This window comes from Pogona vitticeps, chromosome 6 (genome assembly GCF_051106095.1).
Source record: "Pogona vitticeps strain Pit_001003342236 chromosome 6, PviZW2.1, whole genome shotgun sequence".
Classification (NCBI taxonomy): domain Eukaryota; kingdom Metazoa; phylum Chordata; class Lepidosauria; order Squamata; family Agamidae; genus Pogona; species Pogona vitticeps.
In genome coordinates this window covers 100,904,598-100,921,084 of record NC_135788.1, presented here as the reverse complement: position 1 = coordinate 100,921,084, position 16,487 = coordinate 100,904,598, and the positions used below count along the sequence as shown (strand labels likewise).

At 46.0% G+C, this 16,487-nt stretch overlaps 1 protein-coding gene across 5 annotated transcripts in view; it reads right to left on the bottom strand.

The window, feature by feature from the left end:
* Positions 1-495: 495 nt before the first annotated feature.
* The window catches only part of AP2A1 (adaptor related protein complex 2 subunit alpha 1), a 34,254-nt gene continuing 18,262 nt past the window's right edge, over positions 496-16,487 (bottom strand). The window contains exons 12-24 of one of the 5 annotated variants that reach the window (XM_073004404.2): positions 14,516-14,613; positions 13,874-14,105; positions 12,838-13,002; positions 11,925-11,984; positions 11,665-11,825; positions 8,818-8,889; positions 8,155-8,237; positions 6,872-6,960; positions 6,619-6,743; positions 4,241-4,357; positions 3,326-3,395; positions 2,020-2,154; positions 496-1,716 (exon numbers count right to left, since the gene is read on the bottom strand). In XM_073004404.2, coding sequence (XP_072860505.1) covers positions 1,639-1,716; positions 2,020-2,154; positions 3,326-3,395; positions 4,241-4,357; positions 6,619-6,743; positions 6,872-6,960; positions 8,155-8,237; positions 8,818-8,889; positions 11,665-11,825; positions 11,925-11,984; positions 12,838-13,002; positions 13,874-14,105; positions 14,516-14,613 — 1,485 coding nt within the window. In that variant the 3' untranslated portion in view covers positions 496-1,638. Of the gene's footprint in view, positions 1,717-2,019; positions 2,155-3,325; positions 3,396-4,240; positions 4,358-6,618; positions 6,744-6,871; positions 6,961-8,154; positions 8,238-8,817; positions 8,890-10,916; positions 10,980-11,664; positions 11,826-11,924; positions 11,985-12,837; positions 13,003-13,873; positions 14,106-14,515; positions 14,614-16,487 lie in introns of all 5 variants that reach the window. The other 4 variants (XM_073004407.2, XM_078377985.1, XM_073004405.2 and 1 more) reach the window with 4 other exon arrangements.

Genomic DNA, 16,487 nt, shown 5'->3' with positions numbered 1-16,487 from the left:
CAGACATAAGAACTTGCAAGCCCTCAAGAAGCAAAAGTGGTCTCTTTTGCTTTGATCAATCCTTTCCCCATTGGTTTACACTCTTCAAAAAAAGGAGAGATTACCAAGTCTTCTGGGAGGTCTAGTAGACCTTGTGGACTGGAACTGCCTCTCCACATCTTTCAAAGACCTGGAGTATCCTAGAAAGTAATGCTGTGCTCACAAACAACAGCAAAATTGATGCACTCAGCTTCAAAGTACTGTATTGCACTCTTCGGAAATCTATGGTGTTCTAATTCCCTGCGTCTTGCCAGGTGCCAGAACAAGCTGTCCTATGTAGGGGCTCCAACTGAACCAGCTTCTTACGTGGCTTGAAGCGGCTGTGCAACAAACACTAGAATCTGCCTTGAAAATCCACAGTTGTCCAGAGATGGCTGTGTCTCTGCTTCAAGTGAAGGACCCCTGTCCTCCCGCCCTGCCTCGTTTATCCACATACAAAGAGCAGCACACAACAAGTCAGTCAGCAGTGTGGGGGTGACCCAGCCTGGCTTGATTCTGGCTTTCCCCTGCCCTCACGGCTTTATTAGAGTCACATGGAGATAAGATACAGGCATTCAAAACCCAGATAAACTAAGATGCGCTAGATAACACCTACACAGCAGAGTAACATGGAGCCCGGGCCAGCATGGGAAGCTGGGACACCCCCAAACTAGCATGAACTGAACCCTGCCCCACCTCTTCTTCAAATCCATGGAAGGCAGCATTCCAGAATTAGTCTCCCCAAATCTCGGAGCTGTTTGAGGATCCGATTAAATACCCTTTTCTTGGAGGAGAGGGAGTCAAGAGAGGAATAGGCAGGCTTTTCGTCCCCCACAATCCTCTCCGTCTTTGTGCAGTTTTCCTTCTAGAGGGGAGGAAGGGGGAGAAAGGCCTGCTCTTGAGTAATTTTACTTTCCCACAAACACAACTATAACACTGGAATGGTCCTTGACAAAGGAAAAGGGAGAATTCAACCCCCACCCCACCCCAGGGAAATACACTGGGCAAAGAAATGGCAACAACTTCCTACAAGCATTTACACATACACACACGCACACACCTCGTTCCTCCCCCCAGCCAGCTCAGGGGGAGGCAGGGTAAGTGACATGAATACTCTGTCTCCCCAACAGAAAGGGCAAAGGCCATGGGTGGGAAAGTACGGGAAAGTAACTGTAAACAAAACTGAAATGCCAGCCAAAATCATACAGAAGGGGTGGGGCGGGAATTAAGACCACAGATCTCAGCCTCATCCTGAATCAAAACAGAACAGGCTAATGGGGTGGAAAAGGACCTGGCTTTCTTCCAAAGGCCACCCTCCTGCCAAAGGGAAGATTAATTCCTGGAAGAACACCCTACATCGAGACAAGTCACCCCTCCCCCAAATTCTACTTCAGCCCTCCCGGGGACCACAGTTTTGCTCTCCCCCCCTTGCTTACCCCCTTGGTGCTGGCCCGGGCTAGGCAATGAGAACACAGAGGTTATCACGACAACAGGCAGGGAGCAGTACAGTCTTTCTGGAGGCCCCTGGTGTGGAGGGAGGTGGGAGGGGATGGACAGAGGCATCCTCGCATGTGCAGGAAGAACCTTCCCCGCCCTCCTTCCTCCAGTGTGGCCAATGCCTCAGAACTGCTGAGAGAGCAGCTCACAAAGGTGCTTCGAAACAGACTCCTTGCTGGTACGGAGGGTCAGCCGGTACATCTGTAGGGAGGAGGGAGGGAGACAATTAAGCCGCTGTGCCCAAACAATCTTTGATTTTAGTTTCATTATCAAAAGACCCTTTTGGGGGGGGGGAGCTGGGATGGAGAACTTTCAACTCCCCTCCAGTTTCATCTCCTCCCCTGCCCCTTCTCTAGAGAACCCGGCCCTCCTGATAGTCACTACTCTCTCATTACAGTGCCCCCCACCCGCTCCTGCCCTCCCCGTCTCGACTCCTTTCCTATTGCTCAAGCTTCCAACTGCACCTCTTTATAGCAGAGGCACCTGGAGCCTTTGCTTCCTCACCTGTGCCTGGGCGTTGGGCTCCAGCCGCAGCAAGCATCCCACCTGCAGCGCCTTCGTCTGAATGATCCCAGCTCCCACGTAGTTATCAGGGTTTGGATCCACCTTGTCCAAGAGTGCACTGCCAAAACCTAATAGCTAAAAGAAGGAGAGATCAGTGTTTAGATGGGCTGCCTTAGAAGCCAGAGAGAATCCTGCAGCCTGTGCCCGTCATAAGGAAACGAGTCAGGCTAAAGACGGACAAAAGGAAGAAAGCAAGACCTCTGCAACATACCGTATTTTTCACTCCATAAGACGCACCTTTCCATAAGACGCACCAATTTTTAGGAGAAGAAAACAGGAAAATATACTCTTTTTTCTTCGCTCCATAAGATGCACAGACTTTCCACCCCCCTGTTTTGTGGGAAAAAAGTGCGTCTTATGGTGCGAAAAATATGGTAATTCAAGGACTTCAGTACCATCCTCAGCTGTACTATCTTCCAACAGAACAATCTAAATATGGATGCTCCTGAAATAGGGTATTTATACCCTATTTACTAAGGCCCTCTTCAAGTCCTATTACCTGTTGTTTATCCCCCTCTCTTCTCATAAAGGGAGAGGGGAACCAAATTATTTAATAGCCTTAAAGAAGAGGTACATAAGGTGCCAGACCACTTTTCAGAAATCTATTTCAGTTCAACCTGAAGTGTATTTAAAAGTGAAAGATTCAGTTCCACTAAGTGTAAGGAGACTGAATCCCAGGTAAGTGGACAAAGGACTACAGCAGGGAAGTAGTTCCTCTTTATGTTCACTGGAGTTTACTGCCAGCTAAGCACATGTAGAATTGCAAGCTTGTTGAAAAGGTTACATTTCCCATTTAAACCCGAGAAGATGAAAACCTATTGAAGCGGAGAACAGAGGAAAGATAACAGAATTATCAACACAGTTAATGATAATGTTAAGGAGACCCCATACCTGTTGGCAATTAAATTAGCAATTGGGCAACAGCTTTGCTGTTTATTTTTAAAGAAAAATAACTGACATAGTGATCAAATAAATTTATGTATTGCTAAATTCACAGGAATAGTACCTTTGTAAGGATCATGGGGTACAGGTGAAATGTCTAACGTAAGACTCTGCTCCACTGACTGTCAACAAGATTCTGGCTGAAGTCTTTCTCTCACTTCTACTGACTAACTTAGGAACAAATTTTAATATACACAAGTAAATCTTTAGCTCACTAGTGGCACCAAGTAACTTAAGCTTATTACTTTCTTCCAAGCAGATTGCGGGAGGTGTGGTAGATAAAGGCATAAGAAAGTTGGCTCACCTTGGCCTTAGTAACTTCTGAATCCATGGGATGGTTTGCCTTGAAGATTTTCTGAGCTTCCTGCTGTGGCCTGCAAGGGACACAGAGGACATTATATTGTTGATTCAGTACCTACTTTTCTCTTTCTCAGCCAGCACTCATAGAAGCCTGTTGCGTTTGCTTGCACACCTCCACCACTCACTAGGCACCAAACAGGCTCTTTACACAGGGGAACCATCTTAATGTCCCCCGGGCCCCATCAAAACAATCTTCAGGTCAATGGTGCCAGATGACAAATTCTGTCCACCAGCCAGAGGATGCTAGGCTGTGAGTAGCATCTAGGCAAGGTGTAGACTCACTATGGCCTGCAAGACACAGGCAGTCCTCAAGGCTGTTTTTGCAGCCTCTACCTAAACAAATGTTCAGAAGAAAGAAAGAAAAGAGGTCATTTTTGCCTCTGAAGGCGTCAAGCAGCAGACCAGAGAAAGCAGACCTTTCTCTTCAGGCAAGCTTTCCCTGAGTGACTGGCTGCCTGAGTGGGGTTTTCAAATGGATTGTTATAGCTTACAGCTTTGACTGTGTTTCGGTGTTGCTTTTGTTTACTATTTTTAGTAGGGTATTGATCTGATCGTTTTTAGTATTTGTATACTCATTGCTGTTAGCTCTAAATTCTCTTAATTATGTAAGAGGGACCCAACTTGTTTTAGAAGGATGTGGGATGTGTGTGTGCAAAAGCAGGGAGAAGAACAGCATAACTACTCAGGAAGGTCCCCCCTTCGACCCATCCCTCATGACCCTCTGGGTCTTTTGATTTAGAGTGAGATATAAATAACTAAACCAATAATAAAACAATATATGCAAAATAAATTGTCATTTAACTGCTCGGCCCAAATGTTGATGCATTTGCCCAAACTCCTATTCCTATAGCCCACTTACAGGCTGAGCTGTTTCCAACGCTGGAAAAAATCTTGTGATTGCATCTCTGTTGCCTGGAAAAATTTGTTGACCGTTATGGGCAATTTGAGGGTGAGGTTCTGCAGCGTCCCACCATACCTGGATGAAATGAGAAGAGGAAGGAGAGAGAAAAAGACATGAAGATGGCAGGGAGAGGTACACCGCTGCATAACCTCAGGCACCACGGTGTCTCACTACCACAAGATGTCACAATGGCCACCACCTTTGGAACTATTCAAAGGGGACTAGAGAAAGTCACAGAGGATTATGCAACCAGTGGTTGCTAATTATGATGACTATAGATAGTAGGACACTCATATCCATGAGATCAGTATTTACAGTTTCACTCATTTGCAGCCTGAAAATATTAAAAATATTAAAAGAAAAACCCAGAAATATTTATTTCCACAATGTATTTACCAGAACTGGCCACCAGAGGAAGCCAGAGATCATGCTATTTCTAGAGTTTGCTATAAGGTAAAAGTAAAGGTTCCCCTTGACAATTTTTTTTGTCCAGTTGTGCTCGACTCTAGGGGGCTGTGCTCATCCTCGTTTCCAAGCCATAAAGCCAGCGTTTGTCCGAAGACAATCTTTCCGTGGTCACATGGCCAGTGCGACTTAGATACGGAAAGCTGTTACCTTCCCACCAAGGTGGTCCCTATTTATCTACTTGCATTTGCATGCTTTCGAACCGCTAGGTTGGCAGGATGAGTTTGCTATAGAAATACCTATTTCCACGATGGAGCCACATACAGTGCCATGTACAGTGGTGCCTCGCTTAGCGATTGCTTCGTTTAACGATGTATTCGCTTTGCGATGGGTTTCTTTGAGGAATTTTCAGCATCGTTTAACAATGTTCTCTATGGGGGAATTTAACTTAACGATGTCCGTGTTTGCTCATTTTTAAGTGTCTTACAATGTTTGGAACATGTTTTAAATTCTTGGAATAGATAGTCCACCTTGTGAAACCTATGCACACTTAGTTTGGCTTTCTTCTGAGTCTTCGTTAATTTTTGGTGATTTTTTGTTTTTTCCCTCATTGAGAAGCATTGGACGTCCAATGCTTCTCAATGAGGGAAAAAACAAAAAATCACCAAAAATTAACGAAGACTCAGAAGAAAGCCAAACTAAGTGTGCATAGGTTTCACAAGGTGGACTAACTATTCCAAGAATTTAAAACATGTTCCAAACATTGTAAGACACTTAAACATGAGCAAGCACGGACATCGGAAAGGGTTTCAAAAGCACTGAAGCCGGCTTCAGTGCTTTTGAATGGCTTTCCGTTGGGGAAACATTGTTTCACTTAGCGATGTTTCCTATGGGGATTTTCACTTAAGGACGTTAATCCGTTCCAATTGGAATGGATTAACCCGGTTTTCAATGCATTCCTATGGGAAATGCTGTTTCATTTAACGATGTTTCCCATAGCGATGGGTTTTTTGGAACCAATTAACATCATTAAGCAAGGCACCACTGTATAGGGTTCACCATCCCCTCTGCGGAGGGGCTTGGAACTGATCTCTCACGGATATGGGGGTCCTACCATATTGCTCAGCAATGGAAGCATTATGCTTCTCAGTATTAGTCGGGATGCCTGACAATAGGCATTTCATTTAATCTGGCAGGGATCTTATGTTGTTCTGTCTCTTTCATGTGAATCAGAACATCGCCAATCTTTAGCCCACTTGGTGTGGGGGAATGGCCCACATTCTGAAATTAGATGGGGCTCCCAGTGTTTCAATCATCACTTGGCTGTTCCTTTAGGTCTTTCCTTACTTTCAATGTTTCCAGTTTTCCCTTCATTTTAATTAATTGTTTCTGCTGTTTTTACTTGTGCCTCTATTGGTGTAAACTGATTTTGAGATTTTTAGATTCATAAAAATTCTGTTAACAGTAAAAGCAAAGGGTGTAGCAAAGCTAAACTCTGGCCCAATAAAAGGATGATCACCTGCCTCCCTGTTATAATATATAATTGGCAGCGGAGTAAAACTCATTGAGAAAATGTGGTCCAAGGAAAGACTGGGATGAAGGTAAGTATAGATACATCAGGACACAAAAGAATAATATTGGAAACATATCTTGTTCAGCTTTGCCCATATCCAGAATTTAAACATTCTTCATGACACTGAAGCCCAGAATAAGAGCAATTTTCCATGGTTATTCCCTTTGGCTTGACACACTCCTTCCTCCAAATTTTTTTGTCAATGTAACCCGAAGCTCTGTCAGGTTCAAATGGTTAGAAGATTCTGCACCAATATATCCTACTCCAATGTACTTTGGAATACCCTGCATCACCCATATGGCAAAATAAATAAATGAACAAATAATCCTTGATAGTCTGGCATGTTGTGCAATGGTACCGGAATTTTATGTTGATGAGAGGAGCCTCCGTGAAGTCGCTCAGGCACTCAATGTTCAGAACCTGTTGAACTTGAGCACCTCCCTCTACCAGTGGCTCGACCGCTTTTGTTTGGATGTTGAGCTGTGAGCTGTGCTAAGGAACGGGACAATAACCTCACAAAGGAGTGAAAGAAAGAAAAAAAATCTGAATATTCAGAGCCCATACGAACAAAGTCATTCTCCCCCACTTATGTACGTTCATGAAAGGATATGGCTCTGGAGGTCCCCTGGGTAGCTGACCATAGGGGTGAAGCTCTGGAACTGGACTGATGTTTTGTTCCCATAGAAGAGATACATCCGGCCTGGAGGAGTGGAGAAGAGTGTTTTATGGTACAGAGTTTATCATGTCCTACTCAGCTCCCTATTCTCTGGCTGGTACAAAATTAAAAGGAATATGTCCAGACCAGTGGTTCCCAACCTTGAGCCCCAAGATGTTCTTGGACTGCAACTCCCAGATGCCTTCACCATAAGCTGTGCTGGCATGGCTTCTGGGAGTTGTAGTTCAAAAACGCCTGGGGACCCAAGGTCGGGAACCACTGGTCTAGACAAGTGAGAAAAATACAGGGACAAACTCCTCAGCTGCACTCGGCTCCCTCTCTCTGTGCAGGTCTCACGGGGTCACGTCCCTCTCCACAAGGGACTGTGGGAGTTGCAGTTTAAAAGCATATAGAGGGCCACAATTTCTTACCTTGTTATAAGCCAAAATTAGGGAATCTTTGTTCTACGGAGAACCACACTGCCTTCAGAATTATCTGTCAAAGTTTCCATCTTGGCGATGGGCAGAGCTGGTAAAGTACTCCCTTTCTCTCTCTCTCTCTCTCTTTCTCTCTCTCTCTCTCTCTGCCACTGCCTTTTCATTTTTCTCACGGTTCCTCTCATTCCCTTTTATCTCCTCCCCACCATCCACAAGGAATTAGGCTTATTTCTATTTCCTTCATGCAAAGAAAGCCATGATGTTCCGTGTTTCTCTCGGACACAGAACAAATCCCTTCACACAGTTATTGCCCTCCCTCTGGACAGCAAACGGTGCGTAAAGGGATCCTTGCCCTTTCAGCATCCAATCTGCAGGGAGGGGTGGAACCTTGCTGTTACTTTTAGTTGGAGATGACCACCCTGGAAGTAACAGCATGATCCTCACCCACCCACCATGTACCACTTGCCTTCATGCTGCCAAGACTAGCATCGCTCAGAGAAATCAATCCTATTTTAGAGGCTGGGGTTTTGGAGAGGGAGACTTTCATCAGGCAATACCAGAGCTGTCGTGGTCTGCTTTCCCTCCCCTGCCACAGGCTGAAAACCCCACCATGTATGCCTCCCACTCTTCCTGTCAAAAAAAAAAAAAGATGCATGCTTGCCGACAACATTCATCTCTTCCAGAGAAGACATGAATGTGTTGCGATAAAAGCAAGCTCATGGAAATGAGAAGGCCAGATTCTTAATACACAGACCTTTGGGGGAGTATAGCACTGGCCCCAACCTGTCCAGAAACTACTCACCCAAATTCTGCCGGAACTCTGACTTCACCCCGATTTGCAGCAGCTGGTTCTCAAAGAGCACCCCATTATTCTTGCACACAAACCTGCAAGAGATCATCCAGGGTTGAATGGAGGCTGGGGTGGGGAAGACCTGGCACACTTCTGGCTATTCTTCTCGTGCTGGCTCACCATGTCAACAGCCTCCCCGCCCCACAATTTCTGCTGGTGCTCATACCATTTGACATCCAGCAAGCCATCTCCTCCTAGGAACATTTAAGATCCAGGACCATCTCCACATCCTACTAGGTTGATGCCCTCTCTGCTACAATTTCAGGGGAGGCTTTTCTCTTCTCAGTCCCCATAGCTTGGAGCACTTTGTGGTGCGTGGTGGTAAGAGTATGGGATGAGGACTGCAGAGAACTCAGCTCAAATCCCTACCTCAATCATGAAGATCAAAAAGAAAGGCAGGACAAAAATCTAATTAATGAATGGGAGTCAAACTGCAGGACATAGCAGAGGATGGTAGTGGCTGAAGCAATTAGCACAAGTGGGATCAGGCTGGTGCATCAGAAGGCAGCCTCCTTGACTGCCAAGGAACAGCTGCTTTTCAGCCGCCGCCACCCACTCTCCACCCCATCTGAAGCCCCAGTGCCTAAGAGTTACAGCCCTACCCAAGGATCTTACTTGTGAAGCAGTTCATCGGCTTCAGGAATAGGCAAAGCAGGGTCCTCAGAGACAGAAGTGGCAGCCCCTGAGCTGCAGGTGGTGATGGAGGGGCAGAGCAAAGGAGTTGGCAGAGGAGAGAAGAGCAGAAAAGAAGAGTCACCAGGGTGCAGCTCCATGTTAGTACCAGAAAAGAAGCAGGGGAGGGGAAAAACCCAAATAAAAACCACACACAACCACACACAAACAAAAGACACAAAATCCATGCAACACAACAGGCGAGGAGGCAAAGAATGACAGGGCACACGGGAGCCTTGAAAGTCAAAGTCGGCAACCTGATACACGCCAGATGCTTTGTACTACAATCTCCATCAATTATAGGTAGTGTAGTCCAAAAGATCTGGAGGATGCCACGTTGCCTTCTCCTGCTCTAAAATAGAAATTCTGGACCTGCAAATTCCCAGATGACAATGAACTATAACTCCTCATTACTTCACACCAAACTGTTGGCTGGAAGTGATGAGAGTTGTAGTCAAAGAAAACCTGGGAGCCGAAGAATGCGCGCATATGTGAGAAAAGAGGGTGAAACATGCGTTATGCCTTCTTTGCTTTGACTCTATGTAGCCATGCACTCACTCAGAAATCTGGCTATTTTGAATATCCTGACCTGTTCCAAGTGCCCACTTTACTGCCAGTCCGAAGAAACACACCATTACATCCACTGATTCAAAGCCCCTTCCAGGAAACCCAGGACGCAATATTCTAAGACCTACATTTGTCTTCATGGTTGCCACCGCGAGCCCAAGAGCAGTCGTGGGCTTTAAAAACCACCCTTCCCTATGAAAGGTCAGATTCTCTCCCCACCTCAGCAATCTGGATCTGAAGTCCTTGCCTCCACGAGCAAGATTTCATCAGTTGATGAACCCTCCCAGAAATCTCTGATCTTTGCACACGGGTAAGACTCCTTCCAGCTCTAGCTTTTCCCCCTGGACATGCTCCTCCTCTGTAGTAGCTACCACCTGCTTATAAAGTGGGGGTGGACAGTCCCCAGAAGGGGCTGCATATTATTATTATTATTTATTGTATTTATACCCCGCCTATCTAGTCATTTCGACCACTCTAGGCGGCCTATCCACGGTCCTTGGAGAAGTATGTCTGCTCTCAACATCACCACCCCATATATTTTTTTACAAAAATTGTGTGAGTGTGTATCGAAAAAGCCCACTTGGGCTCTCTAGCTGTAAAAAATAAATCAACTGGGGGTTCCTGGGGTGCTAGGCAGCTGCATTTTGGCTCTGGGGTCTACATATAGCCCATGGGCTAAATGCTGCCCATCCCTATTACCCGGTATCACCAGTGTGCATGAAAAAGTTTAAGAGAACAGGGCCATGCCCCAAGCAGCTTACAATCCAAAATCTGACATGAGAGAAACAACAAAGGAAGACACAATATAGTTCAAATATATGGATTAGCAAGCAGGAAAGGTTAGAGTCTTCTGAAGAAGCAAGAGACTACCAGGTGGTGGAACTGGAGAGGCAAAGACCAGAGATAGGGATATATAACACTATATATGAGTGGAGAGACTCGAGAATAGCAAGGCAACAGAAGGTTTTAAAGGTACAGACAAGGAAATTGTGCAGACCGAGGCTCCTTTATTAGAGACAACTCTAAGTCTGCCAGATGTTTTGGACTTCAATTCCCCAAAGCCCTAAGCAGCATGATCTAGTATTGTTGGCATTGCTGTCCAACATTATCTGGAAGGCTGAGAGTTCCCTAGTTGATCTACATCAGTGGATCCCAACCTTGGGTAACTTAGGTGTTCTTGGACTGCAACTCCCAGAGACCCCAGCCAACACAGCTGGTGGTGAACGCTTCTGGGAATTGCAGTCCAAAAACACCTGGATTGCCCAAGGCTTGGCACCACTGATCTGTTATTGTCCTGTCAAGGAGAACTCCAGTCAAGTCAAACCCAGACACTGCAACTCATGCTGACTTGCTGATGGGAATTCCAATGGAAGAGCGGGATTTGTGGGGGGGGGGGGCGACATCTGACGCAGAGGGTCAAGAAGAGCAGGGTGGGCGGAGTCAGCATCAAGACAGAAAGAGTTTCAGCCCCTTACTCTGCAGGCAGTCCAGCCTCCACCAATAGGGATGCAGGACTCTCAGGAGGCGGCTCCAAGTCACTGTTTCATCGAAGGCAGAGCAAGAGAAAGAGACAGAGAAGAAACCATCCCAAAAGGCAGCAAAAAAGAGAGAGAGAGAAAGAAAGAGAGAAAGAGACAAATAGATGCACACAGGCACACAAAGGGCAGAGAGAGAGAGAGAGACAGCAAGACAAGGCCATAAGGACGGACACGGGTCCCTTTTTCCCAGGGAAGAGGAGAGAGAGAAAGCCCAGGAGCTCTCCAACCACTCAGAAGACAGAAACCCATCCTCATCTGCTCAAAGTGGAAAGGCAAGAGAGGAAACAGGCTCGTTCCAACTAGAGGCTCATCTCACTCTGCACCATCTTACACTGGCAGCACCTGAACCCTTTGTAAGAAGACACCAGAGTATGAATTCGGAGGCCCTTTACCTATGATTCACGTACCCCACCACTTGTGCTATGGCTCTCTCCCCAAGACCCTCTAAGCCAGGCATGCTGGATTAAGGCACCATCATTCTCTGGGTGCGTTCCTTTCTTTTCTCCAGAAACAGCTCATCCCCTTCTGATGGCAGAAGCGTGCCCTAGGACCCTGCTTCCAATTTTAATGAACAGGAGGCACCTGTTACTTGCCTCCCTAGTCTCTCTGAAATGCACACCCACCACCTCGCCCAGGAAAAGGGAAAGAGAAAAGCATGCTCCAAGCCCTGCTGCTCCCACCTCACCTCAGGAAGTTCTCTTCAGCGCCCGACACAAGGCCAGTGGTAGCAGAGGGACTGTCAGAGAAGACATCCACCAGAAGGTTGCCAGCACTAGCAGGGACACCAGAGGAGGCGGCTGGGGTGGCCCGAAGGCCTAGCAAATCGGCGGAAGGGGACGGCGTTGACTGCAGGAAAGAAAAGAAAATTGGGGGGGAAAAAGCCAAGGTAAAGCCCCCTTCCCATGTTCCTGACTTCAAAACTGAACCCAAACACTTGATACCTACCTTGGGGACAGAGGAACTGGACCCTGCGCTGTGGGAGCATGCTTTCTCTCTACTCCTGCACTAAAATGTGTCCAGAAAAAAACAAATTCTGCAATTGGAATATCTGTGCAAACAGGACACATTTACATCAATTTTATCACACCTTCTCACTTCTCAGTAGGGATGGATGGGACTAACCTGTCATGCTGGCATGGAATAGAGAGAGTCTAAATAAAAAGTCTAATGCTTAAGAAACGCTTGGTTGGCTTGATATATAACAGGGAAAGAAGATGGAACAGCAACCTGGATTTTACAATAAGGTCTCTTAAGTGACACACCATCTACTTTCTGTTGTCTACCTCCTAATTTGGATTTCTCTTTTGGCGAAGGCCAAGGACAAGAAAGTGTAGCACCAGTGGGCAATTTGGTGTACCAAGTGTGGAAACTTCAGGACACCTATCCAGTTAGGGATGGCCTGACTGCCTAACAGAGGGAAAACACAGATTTTCTGACAAGTTGCCCAATTCTGCAGAAGCAGAAATATTGGTGGAACTTGATAGCCATTATAGAATCCACAATCTTTCCATCCCTTTTTTGTTGGCTAGATCAGAGTACATATACAGAACAGCCTTCTCCAAGTTGCTACTGGACTACAATCCCTTTCATCCCCATGCTGCATAGGGATGATGGGGTTTGTAGTCTGGCAAGCACCAGGTGGGGGAAGGCTGGTAAAGAGCCTGAGGGTGTCCCACTTTGCAACATGCGACACTTACTAGTAAAATCATGGCCTATAGTTTTCAACTTCTGTCCCTTTCCTTTTTGGGTCTTCCCCCCTGCTCCAGTGAGATCTGGTCTTCCATACAAAACGCCACACTCATTCCAGGGAATCTTCCCATGCCCAACTCCAAGCCCCCTCCCTTTTCCCTGCACTCACAGCAGTGCTGGCGGATGGTTCCATTCCCCCATTGATCTCCGAGTTGGGGTCCTTCTTGCCATCATCTAGCTCACTGCCAGCTCCAGGACCCTTCTTCTTCTTGAGCTTAGCCAGGATGGATGACTCCCGTTCAGGGAATGGAGGCATCTCCTCCAGTACTGTGGCCTGGGGAGAAAAAGAACCCGATGGGACGACAGAAACAGACACTGTTCCAACAGGCAGCTTCACAACTCTGGGTGGAGGTTAGAACCAAATCCCATTTGAAAGGAAAAATAATGGGTTGACATCAGTGAAATGGATCATTAATTCTGAACTTGCCTCGAGTGATTGTGTGGTCACACACTTCAACCATGAAAGTGGCAATGGCCAAAATCTTATTTTCTTTACTTCCCACAGAAGCAGGGGAAGAACAGAAACTCCTCCAGAACTGAGGTTGTTCTATGACAGAGAGGCACAAAACATGGCCTGTGGCCCACATATTGCCCCATGTGGTCTTATGACCCAAACAAAACATGTCACTGGCAATTTTCTCCTAAAACAAGACATAGGGAGAGCATTTGCCTCATTTCCTGTCAGCCCATTTTGAATCAGGCTGACAGGAGCACATTTCAGCTTGGGGAAAAAACACATGCTCCTCCCTCAACCTGTTTTAACAGGCAACTGCTGCAGTTTTGTGGTCAAGCCAAGGGCAGTCAGTGTACCCTCATTCCACTCTAGAAGTTCCCCTCAAGTGTTTTACAATAAAGGAATAAAGATGGGCCTCCAAGGCTTATTCCAATCCTATTCAGAGGAGGTTCGTCCACCACACAGAGAACTCTTAAACTAGTCCAGAAAGGCCGTTATGGAGCAGCTCTGTAAAGGTTTAAAATTTTAAATCTTAAAGAACCCTACTATCTTATTCTCTCAGGAATCAGCTGCTTTCAGACCTCAGCTGATAGCTTCTCTGTAAGGAAAAAGCTCAGCCTCTCTTCCACAGCTGGCCACCGTCCCAATCCCGCTTCCATCGGTGTTCCTGGTTCCTCCATTCCTTCCTTACCAGGACGTCTGTGCTGGCGATTGAGCTAAGCTTGAGGTATTCAACGGCCCGCTGCTGCAGTTCTACGTCAGCATTGCGGATCTGGCTGTCTGAGCGCAGCACTTCCTGGATAGTGCCCTTAGTCTCAGGGAAGAGGTTGATGAACTTGATGTAGGTGGAGAGGAGCAGAGCCCGTGTAGAAACGCTACAGAGATGGAACTTGGAATGCAGGAGATTGAACTGCACCAGAGGGCTGGTGAATGAAAGGAAAGACAGGTGAGAGGGCACAATACAGAATATACCACCAAACCACCCTGCAGTGTCAGATCTTCTTGAATAGGAACCATCAAGTAATATCAAAAGTCTCCAGACAGGAAAACACCCTGTTTGAAACCATGGAAGTTAAGTAAATTAGAGGAGGATGAAGCAGAAGCTATCCTGAGCTTCTTGTTTCCTTTTGTAGAGATCACCCTTTTAGCTATTTCACTTTCACTTTAGTAATTCAGGGGTCTCAAACACGCGGCCTTCCGGATGATAGTTTGTGGCCCCCGCCTTGCCTGCCCCCCTGAAGTGCCCACACCCTCTTGCACCCTCCATCCAGAACTGCAGCCTCCAGATAAATTGAGTTTGAGACTAGTAATTCCTGCTCTAGTAATTCCTTACCTGGAACGAGGATCTCCAGCAATTAGGTTCCCAAACTCTCCTAGGATGTAGCCTCCAACCTTCACCATGTTTTCATGACAAGCAGGAGCCTGTAGAGCCTGTGAGGGTGGGGGTGGGAAAGAGGGTATGCAAAACATTGTCAGTAGGCAGAGAGAAAGCGGCATAACATGAAGCTCCATTCTCGGCTTACTGGGCAAGCACTAGCCCATGATTATAAAGAAGGGTTTTCTAAAACAGGGGTGGGTAGAAGGCAGGTTGAGAAATATTGACAGGTTTCTTGTAATTTACAGTTCATCAAATATTTTCATCTCTCTCCCCCTCCCAGGTTTCTCTTCCAGCCTAAATTAAGTTCCTAAAATCAAGAAACCTTTGGAGAAAATTAGTTCAGACATGAGTCAAATTCTGCAAGAGGACACAAGTTCTGAAAATAATCTATAGATCAAACATGTTTTAAAAGGCATTTTTTCGGTGCTGCCTTCCTGAGATGCTTTTTCACACATAGCTCTAGTTGGTGGACGTCAGGTTCTAGTGAAAAGGACAGCAGATCCTGGAAAGTTTGCTCACCTCTAGTCTAACACAGAATGCTGTTTCAGCTCCTTGCCTGATAAGTCACATAATAATCAACACCATTTCGATTTTTGTATGGGTCTCTAGTCTAGAAATCTATGGCAACATCAAAACGTTTAGAGAAAATAGGAGCAGTTGTCCTGTTGTTGGCCACAAAATGAATTCTAAAATCCATACTGGAACAGCACCTTGTTAAATCAACCAAAAGTATACACGGTTTTAAGATCTTAGTAATAGGCAAGATAGTCCCAACTTGAACAGAGCAGCAGAAGAGAGGTTCGCTCTTAAGTCCTTGCTGTTTGTATAGTGTCAAAATACAGCAGATAGGATGTTACGCTATCAGCTAAATGGAGGTCTATCAGGTGATGTAACGGTGTTAGGCTTCAGCAGAAGGAGGCCTCAGATTATTTAGAAATGAGAAAGTCAGCAAAGTTCAATTCTGTGTCTTATATAATACAAATCCCCACAATTAACAAAAAACGAATGTAGTGGTAATCGTCTCATTGAAAGGTATTTACCTCTACTGTGTCACAAGCATCCCCTAGTTAACTGTTAACAAGCCAGATTTAAACAGCGCTTACTGCTGATCTCCTGTGCTAACCACCAACTACTCTCTGGGCAGCTGGGATCCACCTTCTTCAATCTCTTTGAGAGTTCAGAATGGAAAACAAAAAGGTGTGGGTATGTAAACCCCTTGAAAAGTAATAATAAGGCAGAACCGTTAACAGGGTAAGCATGTAAGGTGTTTACAAACTTGGGAGCAGAAGGGCCAGCCTTGTGGAGAAAGGGCCACAGTCCAGTTTTCCTCTGTGGCTAGATACTTGTGTCAAGAAAAAAGAGGATGGGGCCAACTGATCTCAACCTGCCTTCACTGCTGCCCTTGTTGCCATGTACATCTGGATGCAGCCTCTGTAACAGATCTGGGGCCTCATCCAGGCTATCCAAACACCTGGGGCCAGCTTTCATTCTCTTTTATTAGCATTAGGAACAGAACAGAAGGCAGCTGCAACATCTTTCACTGTGCCAGTCAGTCAACCATCTATACTCCCCTTTTAAATATTCCATTCCACTCCTACCCCATCTGGTTTTTCAGCTGCTGTTCCCCAGAATCAGTCTGCATTTTGTGTCCACTGAGCATGTTCAATCTCTATTGGACAGCTTGGGCATGTGTGCCCTCTGCCTTAGTTATCTCTACCTCTGCAAATCTTGGGAGATCCCCTAATCCTGTTGACACTTCACTTTGTGAGCACGTTTTGTTGTTTCATCTAATAAGCAATAGATCTCAAATATCAAAACAGAAGGAATGATTTATCAAGATTTCATAGCATCCTTTCCTCTCAGACGTCTTCATGTCATTTAGCACCTCTTTGTGAAAGCAACCAGGCATACGTATCTCTCAGATACC